We start from the raw sequence: 25,280 nt of genomic DNA, 5'->3' as shown, positions 1-25,280 counted from the left end.
ACCCAACTATCTGGGCTCTGTGGCTCAATCTGTCATGTTAATGATCAAAAACGATCTCTGTGTTGAAGGACAAACACCTACGCTGCTGCTTGTATTTAGACACCAGGAGGCAGTCTTTATTCATTTAACTAGGCATCCCTTTATCCCTTAGAGCCAGAGTAAGATTGATGTTGTACCTTAAATGATCGTTTCAGTCGTTGGCAGGCGAATGGTACAGTAACATCTGTGCTGCTGCTAACTAATGAGAATGTGTCCCATCCCTTTAAGTTCAGAACACTGGCCCAGTGGGCCATCCCTTTAAGTTCAGAACACTGGCCCAGTGTCCCATCCCTTTAAGTTCAGAACACTGGCCCAGTGGGCCATCCCTTTAAGTTTAGAACACTGGCCCAGTGGGCCATCCCTTTAAGTTCAGAACACTGGCCCAGTGGGCCATCCCTTTAAGTTCAGAACACTGGCCCAGTGGGCCATCCCTTTAAGTTCAGATCACTGGCCCAGTGTCCCATCCCTTTAAGTTCAGATCACTGGCCCAGTGGGCCATCCTTTTAAGTTCAGATCACTGGCCCAGTGTCCCATCCCTTTAAGTTCAGAACACTGGCCCAGTGGGCCATCCCTTTAAGTTCAGAACACTGGCCCAGTGTCCCATCCCTTTAAGTTCAGAACACTGGCCCAGTGTCCAGTTGGGACAGCAGCTACATGTGGTTTTACCTGAAGGTGAATAGAGTCCCCGTGTCCAGTTGGGACAGCAGCTACATGTGGTTTTACCTGAAGGTGAATAGAGTCCCCATGTCCAGTTGGGACAGCAGCTACATGTGTTTCTACCTGAAGGTGAATAGAGTCCCCATGTCCAGTTGGGACAGCAGCTACATGTGGTTTTACCTGAAGGTGAATAGAGTCCCCATGTCCAGTTGGGACAGCAGCTACATGTGGTTTTACCTGAAGGTGAATAGAGTCCCCATGTCCAGTTGGGACAGCAGCTCGGCCTTGGACTTGGGGTAAGACAGACGGTAACGGAGCGTCTCGAAGGCCGGCACCACCAACGCTTTCTTGCTGTTAGCCATGTCCAGCTGTACCACTGACTTCCTGCAGGGACGTTGCAGGGACGTTACAGAGACGTTGCAGAGACATTACAGGGAGGTTACAGACAGAGACGCTCAGGGTTAGAAAGTCACTCTCCACACACCCCTCTGAGATCTAGAAGTTTCCCCAGCAATGTGACCCCAGAGTTAGAAGAGAATATTATACGCTACAGTCTCCTCTACGGCTGAGTCGTTCTCGCTCACTTGAGGTACTCGTAGAGGCCGTACATTACAGTATCTCTACAGCTGAGTCGTTCTCCCTCACCTGAGGTACTCGTAGAGGCCGTACATTACAGTATACTCTACGTCTGTGACGGTCTCCCACACCTGAGGTACTCGTAGAGGACATTATACATTACAGTATCCTCTACGTCTGTGACGGTCTCCCTCACCTGAGGTACTCGTAGAGGCCGTACATTACAGTCTCCTCTACGTCTGCGACGTTCTCCCTCACCTGAGGTACTCGTAGAGGACATTATACATTACAGTATCCTCTACGTCTGTGACGGTCTCCCTCACCTGAGGTACTCGTAGAGGCCGTACATTACAGTCTCCTCTACGTCTGCGACGTTCTCCCTCACCTGAGGTACTCGTAGAGGACATTATACATTACAGTATCCTCTACGTCTGTGACGGTCTCCCTCACCTGAGGTACTCGTAGAGGCCGTACATTACAGTCTCCTCTACGTCTGTGACGTTCTCCCTCACCTGAGGTACTCGTAGAGGACATTATACATTACAGTATCCTCTACGTCTGTGAGTTCTCCCTCACCTGAGGTACTCGTAGAGGACATTATACATTACAGTATCCTCTACGTCTGTGACGGTCTCCCTCACCTGAGGTACTCGTAGATGACATTATACATTACAGTATCCTCTACGTCTGTGACGTTCTCCCTCACCTGAGGTACTCGTAGAGGACATTATACATTACAGTATCCTCTCGTCTGTGACGGTCTCCCTCACCTGAGGTACTCGTAGATGACATTATACATTACAGTATCCTCTACGTCTGTGACGGTCTCCCTCACCTGAGGTACTCGTAGAGGACATTATACATTACAGTATCCTCTACGTCTGTGACGTCTCCCTCACCTGAGGTACTGTAGAGGCCGTACATTACAGTCTCCTCTACGTCTGTGACGTTCTCCCTCACCTGAGGTACTCGTAGAGGACATTATACATTACAGTATCCTCTACGTCTGTGACGTTCTCCCTCACCTGAGGTACTCGTAGAGGACATTATACATTACAGTATCCTCTACGTCTGTGACGGTCTCCCTCACCTGAGGTACTGTAGATGACATTATACATTACAGTATCCTCTACGTCTGTGACGGTCTCCCTCACCTGAGGTACTCGTAGAGGACATTATACATTACAGTATCCTCTACGTCTGTGACGTTCTCCCTCACCTGAGGTACTCGTAGAGGACATTATACATTACAGTAATCTCTACGTCTGTGACGGTCTCCCTCACCTGAGGTACTCGTAGAGGACATTATACATTACAGTATCCTCTATGTCTGTGATGGTCTCCTCTACAGCTGAGTCGTTCTCCCTCACCTGAGGTACTCGTAGAGGCCATTATACATTACAGTATCTCTACAGCTGAGTCGTTCTCCCTCACCTGAGGTACTCGTAGAGGACATTATACATTACAGTATCCTCTACGTCTGTGACGGTCTCCCTCACCTGAGGTACTCGTAGAGGACATTATACATTACAGTATCCTCTACGTCTGTGATGGTCACCTCTACAGCTGAGTCGTTCTCCCTCACCTGAGGTACTCGTAGAGGACATTATACATTACAGTATCTCTACAGCTGAGTCGTTCTCCCTCACCTGAGGTACTCGTAGAGGCCGTACATTACAGTATCTCTACAGCTGAGTCGTTCTCCCTCACCTGAGGTACTCGTAGAGGCCGTACATTACAGTATCTCTACAGCTGAGTCGTTCTCCCTCACCTGAGGTACTCGTAGAGGACATTATACATTACAGTATCTCTACAGCTGAGTCGTTCTCCCTCACCTGAGGTACTCGTAGAGGACATTATACATTACAGTATCTCTACAGCTGAGTCGTTCTCCCTCACCTGAGGTACTCGTAGAGGCCGTACATTACAGTATCTCTACAGCTGAGTCGTTCTCCCTCACCTGAGGTACTCGTAGAGGACATTATACATTACAGTATCTCTACAGCTGAGTCGTTCTCCCTCACCTGAGGTACTCGTAGAGGACATTATACATTACAGTATCTCTACAGCTGAGTCGTTCTCCCTCACCTGAGGTACTCGTAGAGGCCGTACATTACAGTATCTCTACAGCTGAGTCGTTCTCCCTCACCTGAGGTACTCGTAGAGGCCGTACATTACAGTATCTCTACAGCTGAGTCGTTCTCCCTCACCTGAGGTACTCGTAGAGGACATTATACATTACAGTATCTCTACAGCTGTGACGTTCTCCCTCACCTGAGGTACTCGTAGAGGACATTATACATTACAGTATCTCTACAGCTGTGACGTTCTCCCTCACCTGAGGTACTCGTAGAGGCCGTACATTACAGTATCTCTACAGCTGAGTCGTTCTCCCTCACCTGAGGTACTCGTAGAGGACATTATACATTACAGTATCCTCTACGTGTGACCTCCCTCACCTGAGGTACTCGTAGAGGACATTATACATTACAGTATCCTCTACGTCTGTGACGTCTCCCTCACCTGAGGTACTCGTAGAGGACATTATACATTACAGTATCCTCTACGTCTGTGATGGTCTCCTCTACAGCTGAGTCGTTCTCCCTCACCTGAGGTACTCGTAGAGGCCATTATACATTACAGTATCTCTACAGCTGAGTCGTTCTCCCTCACCTGAGGTACTCGTAGAGGACATTATACATTACAGTATCTCTACAGCTGAGTCGTTCTCCCTCACCTGAGGTACTCATAGAGGACATTATACATTACAGTATCCTCTACGTCTGTGACGGTCTCCCTCACCTGAGGTACTCGTAGAGGCCATTATACATTACAGTATCCTCTGGTCTGTGACGGTCTCCCTCACCTGAGGTACTCGTGGTTTTAGAGGACATTATACATTACAGTATCTCTACAGCTGAGTCGTTCTCCCTCACCTGAGGTACTCGTAGAGGACATTATACATTACAGTATCCTCTACGTCTGTGACGGTCTCCTCACCTGAGGTACTCAGAGGCCATTATACATTACAGTATCCTCTACACACCTGAGGTACTCGTAGAGGACATTATACATTACAGTATCCTCTACGTCTGTGATGGTCACCTCTACAGCTGAGTCGTTCTCCCTCACCTGAGGTACTCGTAGAGGACATTATACATTACAGTATCTCTACAGCTGAGTCGTTCTCCCTCACCTGAGGTACTCGTAGAGGCCGTACATTACAGTATCTCTACAGCTGAGTCGTTCTCCCTCACCTGAGGTACTCGTAGAGGCCGTACATTACAGTATCTCTACAGCTGAGTCGTTCTCCTCACCTGAGGTACTCGTAGAGGACATTATACATTACAGTATCTCTACAGCTGTGACGTTCTCCCTCACCTGAGGTACTCGTGAGGACATTATACATTACAGTATCTCTACAGCTGTGACGTTCTCCCTCACCTGAGGTACTCGTAGAGGACATTATACATTACAGTATCTCTACAGCTGTGACGTTCTCCCTCACCTGAGGTACTCGTAGAGGCCGTACATTACAGTATCTCTACAGCTGAGTCGTTCTCCCTCACCTGAGGTACTCGTAGAGGACATTATACATTACAGTATCCTCTACGTCTGTGACGTTCTCCCTCACCTGAGGTACTCGTAGAGGACATTATACATTACAGTATCCTCTACGTCTGTGACGGTCTCCCTCACCTGAGGTACTCGTAGAGGACATTATACATTACAGTATCCTCTACGTCTGTGATGGTCTCCTCTACAGCTGAGTCGTTCTCCCTCACCTGAGGTACTCGTAGAGGACATTATACATTACAGTATCTCTACAGCTGAGTCGTTCTCCCTCACCTGAGGTACTCGTAGAGGACATTATACATTACAGTATCTCTACAGCTGAGTCGTTCTCCCTCACCTGAGGTACTCGTAGAGGACATTATACATTACAGTATCCTCTACGTCTGTGACGGTCTCCCTCACCTGAGGTACTCGTAGAGGCCATTATACATTACAGTATCCTCTACGTCTGTGACGGTCTCCCTCACCTGAGGTACTCGTAGAGGACATTATACATTACAGTATCCTCTACGTCTGTGATGGTCACCTCTACAGCTGAGTCGTTCTCCCTCACCTGAGGTACTCGTAGAGGACATTATACATTACAGTATCTCTACAGCTGAGTCGTTCTCCCTCACCTGAGGTACTCGTAGAGGGCATTATACATTACAGTATCTCTACAGCTGAGTCGTTCTCCCTCACCTGAGGTACTCGTAGAGGACATTATACATTACAGTATCTCTACAGCTGTGAGTCGTTCTCCCTCACCTGAGGTACTCGTAGAGGCCGTACATTACAGTATCTCTACAGCTGAGTCGTTCTCCCTCACCTGAGGTACTCGTAGAGGCCGTACATTACAGTATCTCTACAGCTGAGTCGTTCTCCCTCACCTGAGGTACTCGTAGAGGGCCGTACATTACAGTATCTCTACAGCTGTGACGTTCTCCCTCACCTGAGGTACTCGTAGAGGCCGTACATTACAGTATCTCTACAGCTGTGACGTTCTCCCTCACCTGAGGTACTCGTAGAGGCCGTACATGGGCAGGAAGTCAATATCTGACAGGAACATGTAGGGCGTGTTGACCTGCCGCATGGCTACGTTCCTGAGCAGGTTGACCGGATAGAACTGACCCTCCTTGTAGACGATGTGGTAGCCCACGTTCCCCCTGGACATCAGGACCTCTGACCCCTGGGTGTAGCGCAGGAACTGTTGAGCCTCAGCGTCAGAGAGATACAGGGCCAGGCTGATAGGACCTTCCCAGTGTTTACAGATAGCCTCTAACATCTGGAGTCTGGAGAGGAGAGAGAGAGGAGAGAGAGACCACCGTTAGAGGAGGAGGAAGAGACAGAGGAGATGGCGATAGAGAAAGGGAGAGAGGAGATGGAGATAGATAGGGGGAGAGAGAGAGGAGATAGTGAGAGGGGGAGAGAGAGAGGAGATAGGGAGTGAGAGGCGGAGAGAGAGAGAGAGAGAGAGAGGGTGAGAGAGGGAGTGAGAGGGGGAGGAGAGGAGATGGAGATAGAGAGAGGGGGAAGAGGGGAAGAGAGAGAGAGTGTCCAGGCCAGGTTAGAACAGCTGACAATAGTAACCTAAATAACCTTGGTGCTGTCGGTTCCTTCCTGGCTAAGAGGAGATAGGGGGAGAAAGAGAGAGAAAGAGAAAGAGAGAGAGAGAGAGGTAGAGGATAGAGAAGAGAGAAAGAGAGGAGAGGAGAGAGAGAGAGAAAAGAGAGAGAGGAGATATATCAATATAATATATCAGACCTATAGTATTGAATTATTCAGTACAGAGATATTTAATGTCCGGTATTCAACATATAGATCTTAATCTCTGTAGCTGTGATCTCAATCTGTGTTCATCCAACCGCCATATCGTCCAATCATCCAATCCCCTTCACACTGATCCACTGTTATTGGCTAGGTTTTACAGATGAAATGAGGTGCCAATAGGCAGAGGTGCAGCTGACATTTACCAATGTTAAATCAATTAAACCTCTGCTGTGGTTTCCACCTGTCCACTGACATTACAGAAACCCTGAACAACTTCACTCATTACAATGGAGAGGTGTTCTGAAAGAGATGTGGAGGCTGTGAGAGACTACTGTATTAACGTGTGTGTGTGTGATGATGCCACTGATCTTTACCTAACCCTCTCTCCTGTGTTCCTCTGGGACTGGGCCACAACAGCATGCAAAGGATCTAGAATGGGTCCATATGGACCTCAGTGTTCCCTGTGTTCTAGAATGGGTCTATATGGACCTCAGTGTTCCCTGTGTTCTAGAATGGGTCTATATGGACCTCAGTGTTCCCTGTGTTCTAGAATGGGTCTATATGGGCATCAGTGTTCCCTGTGTTCTAGAATGGGTCTATATGGACCTCAATGTTCCCTGTGTTCTAGAATGGGTCTATATGGACCTCAGTGTTCCCTGTGTTCTAGAATGGGTCCATATGGACCTGTGTTCCCTGTGTTCTAGAATGGGTCCATATGGACCTCAGTGTTCCCTATGTTCTAGAATGGGTTCATATGGACCTCAGTGTTCCCTGTGTTCTAGAATGGGTCTATATGGACCTCAGTGTTCCCTGTGTTCTAGAATGGGTCTATATGGGCATCAGTGTTCCCTGTGTTCTAGAATGGGTCTATATGGACCTCAGTGTTCCCTGTGTTCTAGAATGGGTCTATATGGGCATCAGTGTTCCCTGTGTTCTAGAATGGGTCTATATGGGCCTCAGTGTTCCCTGTGTTCTAGAATGGGTCTATATGGGCATCAGTGTTCCCTGTGTTCTAGAATGGGTCTATATGGACCTCATGTTCCCTGTGTTCTAGAATGGGTCTATATGGGCCTCAGTGTTCCCTGTGTTCTAGAATGGGTCTATATGGGCATCAGTGTTCCCTGTGTTCTAGAATGGGTCCATATGGACCTGTGTTCCCTGTGTTCTAGAATGGGTCCATAGGACCTCAGTGTTCCCTATGTTCTAGAAGGGCTCACAGGGTAAACATGTTCCCTGTGTTCTAGAATGGGTCTAAAAGGACCCAGTGTTCCCAGAGTTCTAGAATGGGCTATAGGGCAAACATGTTCCCTGTGTTCTAAAATGGGTCAGGACACAGAGCTCCCTGTGTTCTAGGGCTATAGGGCAAACAGTGTTCCCTGTGTTCTAGAATGGGTCTATATGGGCCTCAGTGTTCCCTGTGTTCTAGAATGGGTCTATATGGCATCAGTGTTCCCTGTGTTCTAGAATGGGTCTATATGGGCACAGAGTTCCCTGTGTTCTAGAATGGGTCTATAGGGCATCATGCCTCCTGTGAGTCTAAAAGCCCAGACACAGAGCTAACTGGGGCTACAGGGTAAACATGCCTTCTGAATGGGTCCTAAAAGCCCAGACCCAGAGCTAACTGAAGGGCTATAGGGCATCATGCCCCTGTGTTCTAGAAAAGCCCAGACACAGAGCTAACTGGGGCTCAGTGTTCTCTGTGTTCTAGAATGGGTCTATATGGGCCTCAGTGTTCCATGTGTTCTAGGAAGTCAATAGCCCAGATGGAGCTGACTGACAGGGCTAAGGGTAAACATGCTTTCCTGTGAGTCCTAAAAGCTTCAGACACAGAGCTAACTGACAGGGCTACAGGGTAAACATGCCTCCTGTGAGTCCTCAAAGCCCAGACACAGAGCTAACTGACAGGGCTACAGGGTAAACATGCCTCCTGTGAGTCCTAAAAGCCCAGACACAGAGCTAACTGACAGGGCTACAGGGTAAACATGCCTCCTGTGAGTCCTAAAAGCCCAGACACAGAGCTAACTGACAGGGCTACAGGGTAAACATGCCTCCTGTGAGTCCTAAAAGCCCAGACACAGAGCTAACTGACAGGGCTACAGGGTAAACATGCCTCCTGTGAGTCCTAAAAGCCCAGACACAGAGCTAACTGACAGGGCTACAGGGTAAACATGCCTCCTGTGAGTCCTAAAAGCCCAGACACAGAGCTAACTGACAGGGCTACAGGGTAAACATGCCTCCTGTGAGTCCTAAAAGCCCAGACACAGAGCTAACTGACAGGGCTACAGGGTAAACATGCCTCCTGTGAGTCCTAAAAGCCCAGACACAGAGCTAACTGACAGGGCTACAGGGTAAACATGCCTCCTGTGAGTCCTAAAAGCCCAGACACAGAGAAAACAGAAGAACACAGCGCTCCCTTAAAGTGTTCTTAAACATTGTCCAATGGGGAGAAGTCCCAACCCACTTGCTTGACTTAATTTAATTTACTCTGTGATGTGTTCCAACTCAAACATGCTGCTATAATAACCTTCAGTCACTCAAACTAGAGACAGAGAGAGGAGAGAGAGAGGGAGAGAGAGAGAGAGAGAGAGAGGGGGAGAGAGAAGAGAGAGAGACAGAGACGGGAGAGAGAGAGAGAGAAGAGAGGAGACAGAGAGAGAGATGGGGAAGATAGAAGAGAGAGAAAGAGAGACAGAGAGAGAGAGAGAGAGAGACAGAGAGAGAGACAGAGAGAGAGAGAGAGAGAGAGAGAGAAAGACAGAGAGAGAGAGAGAGAGACAGAGACAGAGAGAGAGAGAGAGAGAGAGAGAGAGAGAGAGAGAGAGATGGGGAAGAGAGACCAGCTTAGAACAGAAGAGAAGACTAGAGAGAAAGAGAGACCTTGAGACAGAGAGACAGAGACAGAGAGAGAGATGGGGAAGAGAGACAGAGAGACAGAGAGAGAGAGATGGGGAAGAGAGAGAAGAGAGAAAGAGAGAGAGAGAGACAGAGAGACAGAGAGAGAGAGATGGGGAAGAGAGAGAAGAGAGAAAGAGAGAGACAGAGAGACAGAGACAGAGAGAGAGAGAGTAGAGAGAGACAGAGACAGAGAGAGAGAGAGTAGTGCCAGGCCAGCTTAGAACAGCTGACAATACTAAACTAAATAACCTTGGTGCTGTCAATTCCTTCCATTCTCCCCAAATTGGATATTCACATACTCCATATTCATTTCATTGTAAACTTAGGTCATGTCCCAAATGGCACCATATCCCCTATATACTGTAGTGCACTACTTTAGACCAGGGCCCATACTGTAGGAATAGGGTGCCATTTGTTTCCAATGACTTCACTCAGTGCTCAGTAATGAGAGGACTGTAGAGGAAAACTAGACAGATGAATTAGCAGAGAAATGGACGAGTGAAGAGTTCTGTGGTAAAACTCTGGGTTTCTACTTCTGTTCCTTGCTGAGAGGACTGATCTTTATTAAATCTGCCTGGCAACAGTAGATGAGTTAACATCCTCTATAATGTAATGATCTTTATTAAATCTGCCTGGCAACAGTAGATGAGTTAACATCCTCTGTAATGTAATGATCTTTATTAAATCTGCCTGGCAACAGTAGCGGAGTTAACATCCTCTATAATCTTTATTAAATCTGCCTGGCAACAGTAGAGGAGTTAACATCCTCTATAATGTAATGATCTTTATTAAATCTGCCTGGCAACAGTAGAGGAGTTAACATCCTCTATAATCTTTATTAAATCTGCCTGGCAACAGTAGATGAGTTAACATCCTCTGTAATGTAATGATCTTTATTAAATCTGCCTGGCAACAGTAGCGGAGTTAACATCCTCTATAATCTTTATTAAATCTGCCTGGCAACAGTAGAGGAGTTAACCACCTCTATAATCTTTATTAAATCTGCCTGGCAACAGTAGAGGAGTTAAATTCCCCTAAGAAGCTTGGTTTCATCAGGATATTCTGATTGGTATCTTCTGCATGTTTCTCTGTAGGCTCCGATGTCTCACAGCTTGTATCCCAAAATGGGACCCTATTCCCTAGATAGTGCACTACTTTAGACCAGGACCCATAATACCCTATTCCCTAGATAGTGCACTACTTTAAATCCAGGCCCATAGCACCCTATTCCTCTAGATAGTGCACTACTTCTGACCAGGACCCAGAGGGCTCTATTCCCTAGATAGTCTTTATTTTGACCAGGCAACCATAGCACCCTATTCCCTAGATAGTGCACTACTTTGACCAGGACCCAGAGGGCTCTATTCCCTAGATAGTGCGTTTCATTAGATATTCCCATAGTACCTTCTGCATTCCCTCTGATAGGCGCTACTTTCACCAGCTTGTACCCAGAATGGGACCCTATTCCCTAGATAGTGCGCTACTTTAGACCAGGGCCCATAATACCCTATTCCCTAGATAGTGCACTACTTTAGACCAGGACCCATAGGCTCTATTCCCTAGATAGTGCACTACTTTAGACCAGGACCCAGAGGGCTCTATTCCCTAGATAGTGCGCTACTTTAGACCAGGACCCAGAGGGCTCTATTCCCTAGATAGTGCACTACTTTAGACCAGGACCCAGAGGGCTCTATTCCCTAGATAGTGCGCTACTTTAGACCAGGGCCCATAGTACCCTATTCCCTAGATAGTGCGCTACTTTAGACCAGGACCCAGAGGGCTCTATAGGGAATAGGGTTCTATTTGAGATGCAGAAACACTGTTGTGTTTGGACCGGAAACTAAGCTGCCTCAAGTGTACAATTATATTTCCTATAAAACCCTGAAGATTATAAAGCTAACTTTAGTTGTTGACACATGTTGTGTTTGGAAAGGAGCCTGAAGTGTACAATGATCGTTCCTTCATAAAAATCCCCAAATTCATAGCAGAATCATTTTGTATATGCTGTTTCATAGGTCAGTCAACAACCCACGGGGGGGTTATGATGCTGTTTCATAGTTCAGTCAACAACCCACGGGGAAGTGATGATGCTGTTTCATAGGTCAGTTGATAATGCAGTGATGATGCTGTAATGGAGTCAACAACCCAGGGGGTTATGATGCTGTTTCATAGGTCAGTTTATAATGCAGTGATGGCTGTAATGATGCTGTTTAATGCAGTGATGGCAACCCACGGGGGTAATGCATGATGCTGTTTCATAGGTCAGTCAATAATGCAGTGATGGCTGTAATGGAGTTTACAATGCAGTGATGATGCTGTAATGGAGTTTATAATGCAGTGATGGCTGTAATGGAGTTTATAATGAGTGATGGCTGTAATGGAGTTTATAATGCAGTGATGGCTGTAATGGAGTTGATGATGATGGCTGTTTCATGGAGTCAACAACCCACGGGTAATGGAGTTATGATGCTGTGGCTGTAATGGAGTTGTAATGCAGTGATGGCTGTACCCACGGAGTTGGTAATGGTTATGATGCTGTAATGAATCTGTTCATGGGACTTATACTAGAGCAGTGATGGCTGTAATGGAGTTGATAATGCAGTGATGGCTGTAATGGAGTTTATAATGCAGTGATGGCTGTAATGGAGATGAGTTTATAGTGCAGTGATGGCTGTAATGGAGATGAGTTTATAGTGCAGTGATGGCTGTAATGGAGTTTATAATGCAGTGATGGCTGTAATGGAGATGAGTTTATAGTGCAGTGATGGCTGTAATGGAGATGAGTTTATAGTGCAGTGATGGCTGTAATGGATGAGTTTATAGTGCAGTGATGGCTGTAATGGAGTTGATAATGCAGTGATGGCTGTAATGGAGATGAGTTTATAGTGCAGTGATGGCTGTAATGGAGTTTATAGTGCAGTGATGGCTGTAATGGAGTTTATAATGCAGTGATGGCTGTAATGGAGTTTATAATGCAGTGATGGCTGTAATGGAGTTTATAATGCAGTGATGGCTGTAATGGAGTTTATAATGCAGTGATGGCTGTAATGGAGTTTATAAGGCAGTGATGGCTGTAATGGAGATGAGTTTATAATGCAGTGATGGCTGTAATGGAGATGAGTTTATAATGCAGTGATGGCTGTAATGGAGTTTATAATGCAGTGATGGCTGTAATGGAGTTTATAATGCAGTGATGGCTGTAATGGAGATGAGTTTATAATGCAGTGATGGCTGTAATGGAGTTTATAATGCAGTGATGGCTGTAATGGAGTTTATAATGCAGTGATGTCTGTAATGGAGTTGAGTTTATAATGTAGTGATGGCTATAATGGAGTTGAGTTTATAATGCAGTGATGGCTGTAATGGAGTTTATAATGCAGTGATGGCTGTAATGGAGATGAGTTTATAATGCAGTGATGGCTGTAATGGAGATGAGTTTATAATGCAGTGATGGCTGTAATGGAGTTGAGTTTATAAGGCAGTGATGTCTGTAATGGAGATGAGTTTATAAGGCAGTGATGGCTGTAATGGAGATGAGTTTATAATGCAGTGATGGCTGTAATGGAGTTTATAATGTAGTGATGGCTATAATGGAGTTGAGTTTATAATGCAGTGATGGCTGTAATGGAGTTTATAATGCAGTGATGGCTGCAATGGAGTTTATAATGCAGTGATGGCTGTAATGGAGTTTATAATGCAGTGATGGCTGTAATGGAGTTTCAATGGAAAGTGACATCACTCCATATGATGTCACTGCTGTGGTTAAATCAGTCTCTATCAGAGTATGATGTCACTGATGTTGTTAAATCAGTCTATATCAGAGTATGATGTCACTGATGTTGTTAAATCAGTCTCTATCAGAGTATGATGTCACTGATGTTGTTAAATCAGTCTCTATCAGAGTATGATGTCATTGTTGTTGTTGTAAACATCAGTCTATATCAGAGTATGATGAGAGTCCTGTACTTCCATGAGGGTCAGAGGTTACAGCTCTAGCAGTTTCAAACAACAGCCTTTGATTCTGTTTTAGAAGATCTATGTTTTGTTTACAGAAATACTGCCTGAACAAACATCTCTCCCTCTCCCCCTCCCTCTTCCTTCCTCCCTCCCTCCCTCTTCCTCCCTCCCTCCCTCCCTCCCTCTCCCTCTCTCGTAAAACCAGCTGTGGACGTGTCCCTTGTCGTAATGGTCCGGAGTCATGTTTAATTCAAAGTGATACAGAGACTTGTCCTACTGTTGTCTTCTGTCCCCTACTGTCCCCAGAGTAGACTTGTCCTACTGTTGTCTTCTGTCCCCTACTGTCCCCAGAGCTACAGACACATGACTGACTGGACCTGTCCATGGAGAGCTGTGTGTAAGGTCTGTCTTCCTACCTGTCCATAGAGAGCTGTGTGTAAGGTCTGTCTTCCTACCTGTCAATTGAGAGCTGTGTAAGGTCTGTCTTCCTACCTGTCTGTGGAGAGTTGTGTGTAAGGTCTGTCTTCTGTCCCCTACTGTACCCAGAGCTACAGACACATGACTGCCTGAACCTGTCCATTGAGAGCTGTGTGTAAGGTCTGTCTTCTGTCCCCTACTGTCCCCAGAGCTACAGACACATGAATGACTGGACCTGTCCATAGAGAGCTGTGTGTAAGGTCTGTCTTCTGTACCCTACTGTCCCCAGAGCTACAGACACATGACTGACTGGACCTGTCCACGGAGAGCTGTGTGTAAGGTCTGTCTTCTGTCCCCTACTGTCCCCAGAGTAGACTTGTGCTACTGTTGTCTTCTGTCCCCTACTGTCCCCAGAGCTACAAACACATGACTGACTGGACCTGTCCATGGAGAGCTGTGTGTAAGGTCTGTCTTCTGTCCCCTACTGTCCCCAGAGCTACAGACACATGACTGACTGGACCTGTCCATGGAGAGCTGTGTGTAAGGTCTGTCTTCCCCTACTGTCCCCAGAGCTTGTGCTACTGTTGTCTTCTGTCCCCTACTGAGAGCTACAAACACATGACTGTCTTCCTACCTGTCCATGGAGAGCTGTGTGTAAGGTCTGTCTTCCCCCTACTGTCCCCAGACCTACAAACACATGACTGACTACCTGTCCATGAGAGCTGTGTGTAAGGTCTGTCTTCCTACCTGTCCAGAGCTACAGGTCTGACTCTGGACCTGTCCACGGAGAGCTGTGTGTAAGGTCTGTCTTCCTACCTGTCCATAGAGAGCTGTGTGTAAGGTCTGTCTTCCTACCTGTCCATAGAGAGATGTGTGAAGGTCTGTCTTCCTACCTGTCCATAGAGAGCTGTGTAAGGTCTGTCTTCCTACCTGTCCATAGAGAGCTGTGTAAGGTCTGTCTTCCTACCTGTCCATAGAGAGATGTGTAAGGTCTGTCTTCCTACCTGTCCATAGAGAGCTGTGTGTAAGGTCTGTCTTCCTACCTGTCCATAGAGAGATGTGTGTAAGGTCTGTCTTCCTACCTGTCCATAGAGAGATGTGTAAGGTCTGTCTTCCTACCTGTCCATAGAGAGATGTGTAAGGTCTGTCTTCCTACCTGTCCATAGAGAGATGTGTAAGGTCTGTCTTCCTACCTGTCCATAGAGAGCTGTGTAAGGTCTGTCTTCCTACCTGTCCATAGAGAGCTGTGTAAGGTCTGTCTTCCTACCTGTCCATGGAGAGATGTGTAAGGTCTGTCTTCCTACCTGTCCATAGAGAGATGTGTAAGGTCTGTCTTCCTACCTGTCCACAGAGAGCTGTGTATAAGGTCTGTCTTCCTACCTGTCCATAGAGAGATGTGTAAGGTCTGTCTTCCTACCTGTCCACAGAGAGCTGTGTGTAAGGTCTGTCTTCCTACCTGTCCATAGAGAGATGTGTAAGGTCTGTCTTCCTACCTGTCCATGGAGAGATGTGTAAGGTCTGTCTTCCTACCTGTCCATGGAGAGATGTGTAAGGTCTGTCTTCCTACCTGTCCATGGAGAGATGTGTAAGGTCTGTCTTCCTACCTGTCCATAGAGAGATGTGTAAGGTCTGTCTTCCTACCTGTCCACAGAGAGCTGTGTGTAAGGTCTGTCTTCCTACCTGTCCATGGAGAGCTGTGCCACCAGTGTAACGTCTGTGTGGTCCGTGCTGGGTTCATATTCGTAGTGAAGGAAATAGAGGTGAGTCCTGTGAACCGTGAAACGCTCCCGGCGGAACTCATAACACGGATCATCTTCATCCAGCTCTGACAGAGTCTTCTGGAGCTGGAGACGGAGAAGAGAGGAGAGCAGGGGAGAGGAGAGGAGAGGAGGGGAGCAGGGGAGGGGAGAGAGGAGAGCAGGGGAGAGGAGAGAGGAGAGGGGAGGGGAGAGAGGGGGAGGGGAGCAGGGGAGGGAGAGGAGGGGAGCAGGGGAGAGAGAGGAGAGGAGGGGAGAGGAGGGGAGAGAGCAGGGGAGAGGAGGGGAGAGAGGAGGGAGGAGAGCAGGGGAGAGGAGATAGGAAGGGGGAGAAGAGAGGAGAGCAAGGGAGAGGAGAGAGGAAGGGGGGGGAGAAAAGAGGAGAGCAAGGGAGAGGGGAGAGGAGAGCAGGGAGGAGAGAGGAGAGAGGGAGAAGAGATGAGAGCAGGGGAGAGGAGAGGAGAGCAGGGAAGAGGAGAGGAGAGAGGAGAGCAGGGGAGAGGAGAGAGGAGAGCAGGGGAGAGGAGAGAGGAGGGGAGCAGGGGAGGGGAGAGAGGAGAGCAGGGGAGAGGAGAGAGGAGAGGAGGAGAGCAGGGGAGGGGAGAGAGAAGAGAGGAGAGAGGAAGGGGGAGAGAAGAGAAGAGGAGAGAAGAGAGAGTAAGGGGAGGGAAGAAAGGAGAGCAGAGAGCAGAGGAGAGAGGGGAGAGGTGGGGTGAGGAGAGAGGAAAGGAGGGAAGAGAGAGGAGAGGAGAGATAAGAGAGGAGGGGAGAGAGGGGAGAGGAAGGAGAGAAAGGAGAGGATGGAGAGAGGAGAGCAGGGGAGAGGAGAGGAGAGAGGAGGGGTAAGGGGAGAGGAGAGAAGAGAAGAGAGGAAGGGGGAGAGAAGAGAGGAGAGGAGGGGGAGGGAGGAAAGGAGGGGAGAGAGGAAAGGAGGGGAGAGAGAGAGAGGAGAGGAGGGGAGGGAGGAAAGGAGGGGAGAGAGAGGAGAGAGGAGGGGAGAGGAGAGGGGAAGGGGGAGAGAAGAGAGGAGAGGAGGGGGAGGGAGGAAAGGAGGGGAGAGAGAGGAGAGGAGAGGAGGGGAGGGGAGGAAAGGAGGGAGAGAGAGAGAGAGGAGGGGAGAGGAGAGGGGAAGGGGGAGAGAAAATAATAGAGGAGAGTGTAGAGGAGGGGAGAGAGGAGGAGGATAAGAACTGTTCTTTAATAGTGTCAGACTTGTTAATAAGAGACCTCTCTCAGGGACGACAACAACAGTGAGACTAATGGTTGTGATGGTCAGTATTCAGCTTCAGCTGTGTGTCTGACACACTGGGATATAACCTGTGTGTTTGGACACTTAGGAGTCCGTTTCAATACAAACGGACTATATTAGCAAAGAGATGAGGATCAAACACCAACTCTATTACCACTGGGTCTGGAGAGACACAGCAGATAGTTCCCTCTGTCTTCTCATAGTTAATACCACATCTGATCCTTCTGTCTTCTCATTGTTAATACCATTTCTGTCTTCTCATAGTTAATACCACATCTGATCCTTCTGTCTTCTCATAGTTAATACCACATCTGATCCCTCTGTCTTCTCATAGTTAATACCACATCTGTCTTCTCATAGTTAATACCACATCTGTCTTCTCATAGTTAATACCACATCTGTCTTCTCATAGTTAATACCACATCTGTCTTCTCATAGTTAATACCACATCTGTCTTCCAATAGTTAATACCATATCTGATCCTTCTGTCTTCTCATAGTTAATACCACATCTGTCTTCTCATAGTTAATACCACATCTGACCCTTCGGTCTTCTCATAATTAATACCATATCTGATCCTTCTGTCTTCTCATAGTTAATACCACATCTGTCTTCTCATAGTTAATACCACATCTGACCCTTCGGTCTTCTCATAATTAATACCATATCTGATCCTTCTGTCTTCTCATAGTTAATACCACATCTGATCCTTCTGTCTTCTCATAGTTAATACCACATATGTCTTCTCATAGTTAGAAAATCTTTGGAGGAAGTTGAAAGTCTGTGTTGCCCAGCAACAGCCCCAAAACATCACTGCTCTAGAGGAGATCTGCATGCAGGAATGGGCCAAAATACCAGCAACAGTGTGTGAAAACCTTGTGGAGACTTACAGAAAACGTTTGACCTCTGTCATTGCCAACAAAGGGTATATAACAAAGTATTGAGATAAACTTTTGTTATTGACCAAATACTTATTTTCCACCATAATTTGCAAATAAATTAATTAAAAATCCTACAATGTGATTTTCTGGATTTTTTTTCTCATTTTGTCTGTCATAGTTGAAGTGTACCTATGATGAAAATTACAGGCCTCTCTCATCTTTTTAAGTGGGAGAACTTGCACAATTGGTGGCTGACTAAATACTTTTTTGCCCCACTGTATACAGTTTTCCCTTCCTATTGTCGTATGTATTTACTGTAGGGTGTTGCCATGGCAATTATTAAACCCTTATGTCTACCCTCCTCAACAGTGATACCACGGTCCCAGAGGTTACCTCAATGTCTACCTCCCTCAACAGTGATACCACGGTCCCAGAGGTTACTGACTGTGATGTCTACCTCTACTCAACAGTGATACCACGGTCCCAGAGGTTACCTCAATGTCTACCTCCTCAACAGTGATACCACGGTCCCAGAGGTTACCGTAACATTGGAATCTGACTGTATGTCTACCTCACTCAACAGTGATACCACGGTCCCAGAGGTTCCCTCAATGTCTACCTCACTCAACAGTGATACCACGGTCCCAGAGGTTACCTCAATGTCTACCTCACTCAACAGTGATACCACGGTCCCAGAGGTTACCTCAATGTCTACCTCACTCAACAGTGATACCACGGTCCCAGAGGTTACCTCAATGTCTACCTCCCTCAACAGTGATACCACGGTCTCAGAAGTTACCTCAATGTCTACCTCACTCAGTGACACCACGGTCCCAGAGGTTACCTCAATGTCTACCTCCCTCAACAGTGATACCACGGTCCCAGAGGTTACCTCAATGTCTACCTCCCTCAACAGTGATACCACGGTCCCAGAGGTTACCTCAATGTCTACCTCACTCAACAGTGATACCACGGTCCCAGAGGTTACCTCAATGTCTACCTCCCTCAACAGTGATACCACGGTCCCAGAGGTTACCTCAATGTCTACCTCACTCAACAGTGATACCACGGTCCCAGAGGTTACCTCAATGTCTACCTCCTCAACAGTGATACCACGGTCCCAGAGGTTACCTCAATGTGATACTCCCAGAGGTTACCTCAATGTCTACAACAGTGATACCACGGTCCCAGAGGTTACCTCAATGTCTACCTCACTCAACAGTGATACCACGGTCCCAGAGGTTACCTCAATGTCTACCTCACTCAACAGTGATACCACGGTCCCAGAGGTTACCTCAATGTCTACCTCACTCAACAGTGATACCACGGTCCCAGAGGTTACCTCAATGTCTACCTCACTCAACAGTGATACCACGGTCCCAGAGGTTACCTCAATGTCTACCTCACTCAACAGTGATACCACGGTCCCAGAGGTTACCGTAACGTTGGAATCTGCCTGTATGTCTACCTCACTCAACAGTGATACCACGGTCCCAGAGGTTACCTCAATGTCTACCTCACTCAACAGTGATACCACGGTCCCAGAGGTTACCGTAACATTGGAATCTGACTGTATGTCTACCTCCCTCAACAGTGATACCACGGTCCCAGAGGTTACCGTAATGTTGGAATCTGCCTGTATGTCTACCTCACTCAACAGTGATATCACGGTCCCAGAGGTTACCTCAATGTCTACCTCACTCAACAGTGATACCACGGTCCCAGAGGTTACCTCAATGTCTACCTCACTCAACAGTGATACCACGGTCCCAGAGGTTACCGTAACATTGGAATCTGACTGTATGTCTACCTCACTCAACAGTGATATCACGGTCCCAGAGGTTACCTCAATGTCTACCTCACTCAACAGTGATATCACGGTCCCAGAGGTTACCTCAATGTCTACCTCACTCAACAGTGATACCACGGTCCCAGAGGTTACCTCAATGTCTACCTCACTCAACAGTGATACCACGGTCCCAGAGGTTACCTCAATGTCTACCTCACTCAACAGTGATACCACGGTCCCAGAGGTTACCTCAATGTCTACCTCACTCAACAGTGATACCACGGTCCCAGAGGTTACCGTAACATTGGAATCTGACTGTATGTCTACCTCCCTCAACAGTGATACCACGGTCCCAGAGGTTACCGTAATGTTGGAATCTGCCTGTATGTCTACCTCACTCAACAGTGATATCACGGTCCCAGAGGTTACCTCAATGTCTACCTCACTCAACAGTGATACCACGGTCCCAGAGGTTACCTCAATGTCTACCTCACTCAACAGTGATACCACGGTCCCAGAGGTTACCGTAACATTGGAATCTGACTGTATGTCTACCTCACTCAACAGTGATATCACGGTCCCAGAGGTTACCTCAATGTCTACCTCACTCAACAGTGATACCACGGTCCCAGAGGTTACCTCAATGTCTACCTCACTCAACAGTGATACCACGGTCCCAGAGGTTACCTCAATGTCTACCTCACTCAACAGTGATACCACGGTCCCAGAGGTTACCTCAATGTCTACCTCACTCAACAGTGATACCACGGTCCCAGAGGTTACCTCAATGTCTACCTCACTCAACAGTGATACAACGGTCCCAGAGGTTACCACAATGTCATATTCAACTGTCGACGTGACGTTGGAATCTGACTGTATGTCTACCTCCCTCAACAGTGATATCACGGTCCCAGAGGTTACCGTGACGTTGTAATCTGCCCAAGGCTTTATAGCTTTGGGACTTTAAAAAGGCTGTGAGAGTCCCTGCTGTCTCAACCTGGCCAGACCTCCTGTGTATTCCGCTACTGTGAACTGTGAAGTAAGTGTGTGTGTGTGTGTGTGTGGTGTGTGTGTGTGTGTGGTGTGTGTGTGTGTGGTGTGTGTGCGCGGTGTGTGTGCGTGTGTGTGTGTGTGTGTGTATGGCGTGTGTGTGTGTGTGTGTATGGCGTGTGTGTGTGTGTGTGACTGAGCAGCAGAGACACCAGACCTCCTGGAGGGTCTTAGCTCCAGCCAACCCCTGATGACTTCATTATCCTAATCATCACATTAATGGGCTATGAATCATCACTTTTCAAACTCTGAAACATGGGTGGGGGAGGGGAAAGACAGAGAGAGAGAGAGAGAGAGAGACAGAGAGACAGAAAGAGAGACAGAAAGAGAGAGAGAGAGAGACAGAGACAGAGAGAGAGAGAGAGAGACAGAGAGAGAGACAGAGAGAGACAGAGAGAGAGACAGAGAGAGAGACAGAGAGAGAGAGAGAGAGAGAAAGAGACAGAGACAGAGAGAGAGAGAGAGAGACAGAGAGAGAGACAGAGACAGAGACAGAGAGAGAGAGAGAGAGACTCTGTTCACATACACACCCTACAGAGCCCCAGGACAACAGCACAATTAAACCCAACCAAATCATGAGAAAACAAAAAGATAATTACTTGACACATTGGAAAGAATTAACAAAAAAACAGAGCAAACTAGAATGCTATTTGGCCCTACACAGAGAGTACATACTGACAGAATACCTGTCCACTGTGACTGACCCAAACTTAAGGAAAGCTTTGACTATGTACAGACTCAGTGAGCATAGCCTTGCTATTGAGAAAGGCCGCCGTAGGCAGACATGGCTCTCAAGAGAAGACAGGCTATGTGCTCACTGCCCACAAAATGAGGTGGAAACTGAGCTGCACTTCCTAACCTCCTGCCCAATGTAAGACCATATTAGAGAGACATATTTCCCTCAGATTACACAGATCCAAGAATTCAAAAACAAATCAATTTTGAAAAACTCCCATATCTACTGGGTGAAATACCACAGTGTGCCATCACAGCAGTAAGATTTGTGACCTGTTGCCACGAGAAAAGGGCAACCAGTGAAGAACAAACACCATTGTAAATACAACCCATATTTATGTTTATTTATTTTATCTTGTGTCCTTTAACCATTTGTACATCGTTAAAACACTGTATATATATATATATATAATATGACATTTGTAATGTCTTTATTGTTTTGAAACTTCTGTATGTGTGATGTTTACTGTTCATTTTTTTGTTTTTCACTTTATATATATTCACTTTATATATTATCTACCTCACTTGCATTGGCAATGTTAACACATGTTTCCCATGTCAATAAAGCCCCTTGAATTGAATTGAATTGAGAGAGAGAGACATGGAGCTGGGAGGGATACAGGGAACTAGACATGGAGCTGGACTGGGAGGGATACAGGGAACTAGACATGGAGCTGGACTGGGAGGGATACAGGGAACTAGACATGGAGCTGGGAGGGATACAGGGGACTAGACATGGAGCTGGACTGGGAGGGATACAGGGAACTAGACATGGAGCTGGACTGGGAGGGATACAGGGAACTAGACATGGAGCTGGGAGGGATACAGGGAACTAGACATGGAGCTGGACTGGGAGGGATACAGGGGACTAGACATGGAGCTGGGAGGGATACAGGGGACTAGACATGGAGCTGGGAGGGATACAGGGACTAGACATGGAGCTGGACTGGGAGGGATACAGGGAACTAGACATGGAGCTGGGAGGGATACAGGGAACTAGACATGGAGCTGGACTGGGAGGGATACAGGGGACTAGACATGGAGCTGGACTGGGAGGGATACAGGGAACTAGACATGGAGCTGGGAGGGATACAGGGGACTAGACATGGAGCTGGACTGGGAGGGATACAGGGGACTAGACATGGAGCTGGACTGGGAGGGATACAGGGAACTAGACATGGAGCTGGGAGGGATACAGGGATACTAGACATGGAGCTGGACTGGGAGGGATACAGGGAACTAGACATAGAGCTGGGAGGGATACAGGGGACTAGACATGGAGCTGGACTGGGAGGGATACAGGGAACTAGACATGGAGCTGGACTGGGAGGATACAGGGAACTAGACATGGAGCTGGACTGGGAGGGATACAGGGGACTAGACATGGAGCTGGGAGGGATACAGGGGACTAGACATGGAGCTGGACTGGGAGGGATACAGGGACTAGACATGGAGCTGGGAGGGATACAGGGAACTAGACATGGAGCTGGACTGGGAGGGATACAGGGAACTAGACATGGAGCTGGACTGGGAGGGATACAGGGGACTAGACATGGAGCTGGGAGGGATACAGGGGACTAGACATGGAGCTGGGAGGGATACAGGGGACTAGACATGGAGCTGGGAGGGATACAGGGAACTAGACATGGAGCTGGGAGGGATACAGGGGACTAGACATGGAGCTGGGAGGGATACAGGGGACTAGACATGGAGCTGGACTGGGAGGGATACAGGGAACTAGACATGGAGCTGGGAGGGATACAGGGAACTAGACATGGATCTGGACTGGGAGGATACAGGGAACTAGACATGGAGCTGGACTGGGAGGGATACAGGGAACTAGACATGGAGCTGGGAGGGATACAGGGGACTAGACATGGAGCTGGACTGGGAGGGATACAGGGGACTAGACATGGAGCTGGACTGGGAGGGATACAGGGAACTAGACATGGAGCTGGGAGGGATACAGGGAACTAGACATGGAGCTGGACTGGGAGGGATACAGGGGACTAGACATGGAGCTGGACTGGGAGGGATACAGGGAACTAGACATGGAGCTGGACTGGGAGGGATACAGGGAACTAGACATGGAGCTGGGAGGGATACAGGGAACTAGACATGGAGCTGGGAGGATACAGGGAACTAGACATGGAGCTGGAGGATACAGGGAACTAGACATGGAGCTGGACTGGGAGGGATACAGGAAACTAGACATGGAGCTGGACTGGGAGGGATACAGGGAACTAGACATGGAGCTGGACTGGGAGGGATACAGGGAACTAGACATGGAGCTGGACTGGGAGGGATACAGGGAACTAGACATGGAGCTGGACTGGGAGGGATACAGGGAACTAGACATGGAGCTGGACTGGGAGGGATACAGGGAACTAGACATGGAGCTGGACTGGGAGGGATACAGGGAACTAGACATGGAGCTGGACTGGGAGGGATACAGGGGACTAGACATGGAGCTGGACTGGGAGGGATACAGGGAACTAGACATGGAGCTGGACTGGGAGGGATACAGGGAACTAGACATGGAGCTGGACTGGGAGGGATACAGGGAACTAGACATGGAGCTGGGAGGGATACAGGGAACTAGACATGGAGCTGGACTGGGAGGGATACAGGGGACTAGACATGGAGCTGGACTGGGAGGGATACAGGGAACTAGACATGGAGCTGGGAGGGATACAGGGAACTAGACATGGAGCTGGGAGGGATACAGGGAACTAGACATGGAGCTGGACTGGGAGGGATACAGGGGACTAGACATGGAGCTGGACTGGGAGGATACAGGGAACTAGACATGGAGCTGGACTGGGAGGGATACAGGGAACTAGACATGGAGCTGGACTGGGAGGGATACAGGGGACTAGACATGGCCCTGCCTATACCTAACAACTTGTTTTTTTTAATTATATGAGCAAAAATGGCAAGCCAGACAAAGTTAAACTGACATATCTATATAGATCAGTATATAAACTGACTCTATCAGTATTGGTGAACCTACTTTCTCAGTGCTGTATTTAAACTGACACTAGATCAGTATAGTTCCACATACGTTTTCGCTGTTGTGGTCTGTCTCGCTGGGGCAGCCGAAGAGTTCTCGTCTCAGGAGGTTTCCGTCGTACTCCAGGAAGGTGAGGTACAGGTTCCTGAAGAATTCTACATGCTTGTTCTTCACTCTCAGCTTCTTAGGAGAGTTCCAATGGATGACCTGTAGGGGAGGAAGGGGGAGAGAGGGAGGGAGGGAGTGTGAGGGAGGGAGGGAGTGTGAGGGAGAGAGAGAGTGAGAGGGAGAGAGAGGAGGGGAGGGAGAGAGAGGGAGAGAGGAGAGAGGGGAGAGGGGAGGAGGGAGGGGAGGGAGGGAGGGGGAGAGGAGGGAGGGAGGGGAGGGAGGGAGGGAGGGAGGGAGGGGGAGAGGAGGGAGGGAGGGAGGGAGGGAGGGAGGGGGAGGGAGGGAGGAGAGGGAGGGGAGGGAGGGGGAGGGAGGGAGGGAGAGAGGGAGGAAGGGGAGAGGAGAGGGAGGGAGGAAGGAAGGGGGAGAGGGAGGGAGGGAGGGAGGAAGGGGGAGAGAGGGAGGGAGGAAGGAGGGAGGGAGGGAGGGGAGAGGGGGGGGAGGGAGAGGGAGGGAGGGAGGGAGGGAGGGAGGGAGGGAGGGAGAGAGGAGGGAGGGAGGAAGGGAGGAGAGGGGGAGGGAGGGGGAAGGGGAGGGAGGGAGGGAGGAGGGAGGGAAGGGGGAGAGGAGGGGGAGGGGAGGAAGGGGGGAGAGGGGAGGGAAGAAGGGGAGGGAGGGAGGGAGGGAGGGAGGGAGGGAGGGAGGGAGGGAGGAAGGGGAGGGAGGGGGGAGGGAGGGAGGAAGGGGAGAGAGAGGGAGGGAGGGAGGGAGGAAGGGGAGAGGGAGGGAGGGGAGGAAGGAGGGAGAGGGGGAGGGGAGGAAGGGGGAGAGA

At 48.4% G+C, this 25,280-nt stretch overlaps 1 protein-coding gene across 1 annotated transcript in view; it reads right to left on the bottom strand.

The window, feature by feature from the left end:
- Nucleotides 1-24,547, bottom strand: part of LOC121843857 (LARGE xylosyl- and glucuronyltransferase 1) — a gene marked incomplete at its 5' end in the record, with an annotated part of 30,343 nt that extends 5,796 nt beyond the window's left edge. Inside the window, 4 exon segments of the mRNA XM_042313726.1 lie at nucleotides 934-1,080; nucleotides 5,841-6,119; nucleotides 15,547-15,710; nucleotides 24,392-24,547. Coding sequence (XP_042169660.1) covers nucleotides 934-1,080; nucleotides 5,841-6,119; nucleotides 15,547-15,710; nucleotides 24,392-24,547 — 746 coding nt within the window.
- Nucleotides 24,548-25,280: the final 733 nt, after the last annotated feature.

The sequence above is a fragment of the Oncorhynchus tshawytscha genome, unplaced genomic scaffold, assembly GCF_018296145.1.
Source record: "Oncorhynchus tshawytscha isolate Ot180627B unplaced genomic scaffold, Otsh_v2.0 Un_contig_6723_pilon_pilon, whole genome shotgun sequence".
Lineage (NCBI taxonomy): Eukaryota > Metazoa > Chordata > Actinopteri > Salmoniformes > Salmonidae > Oncorhynchus > Oncorhynchus tshawytscha.
Note: the sequence above shows the minus strand (reverse complement) of the source record. Positions and strands in the feature narration are given on the sequence as shown.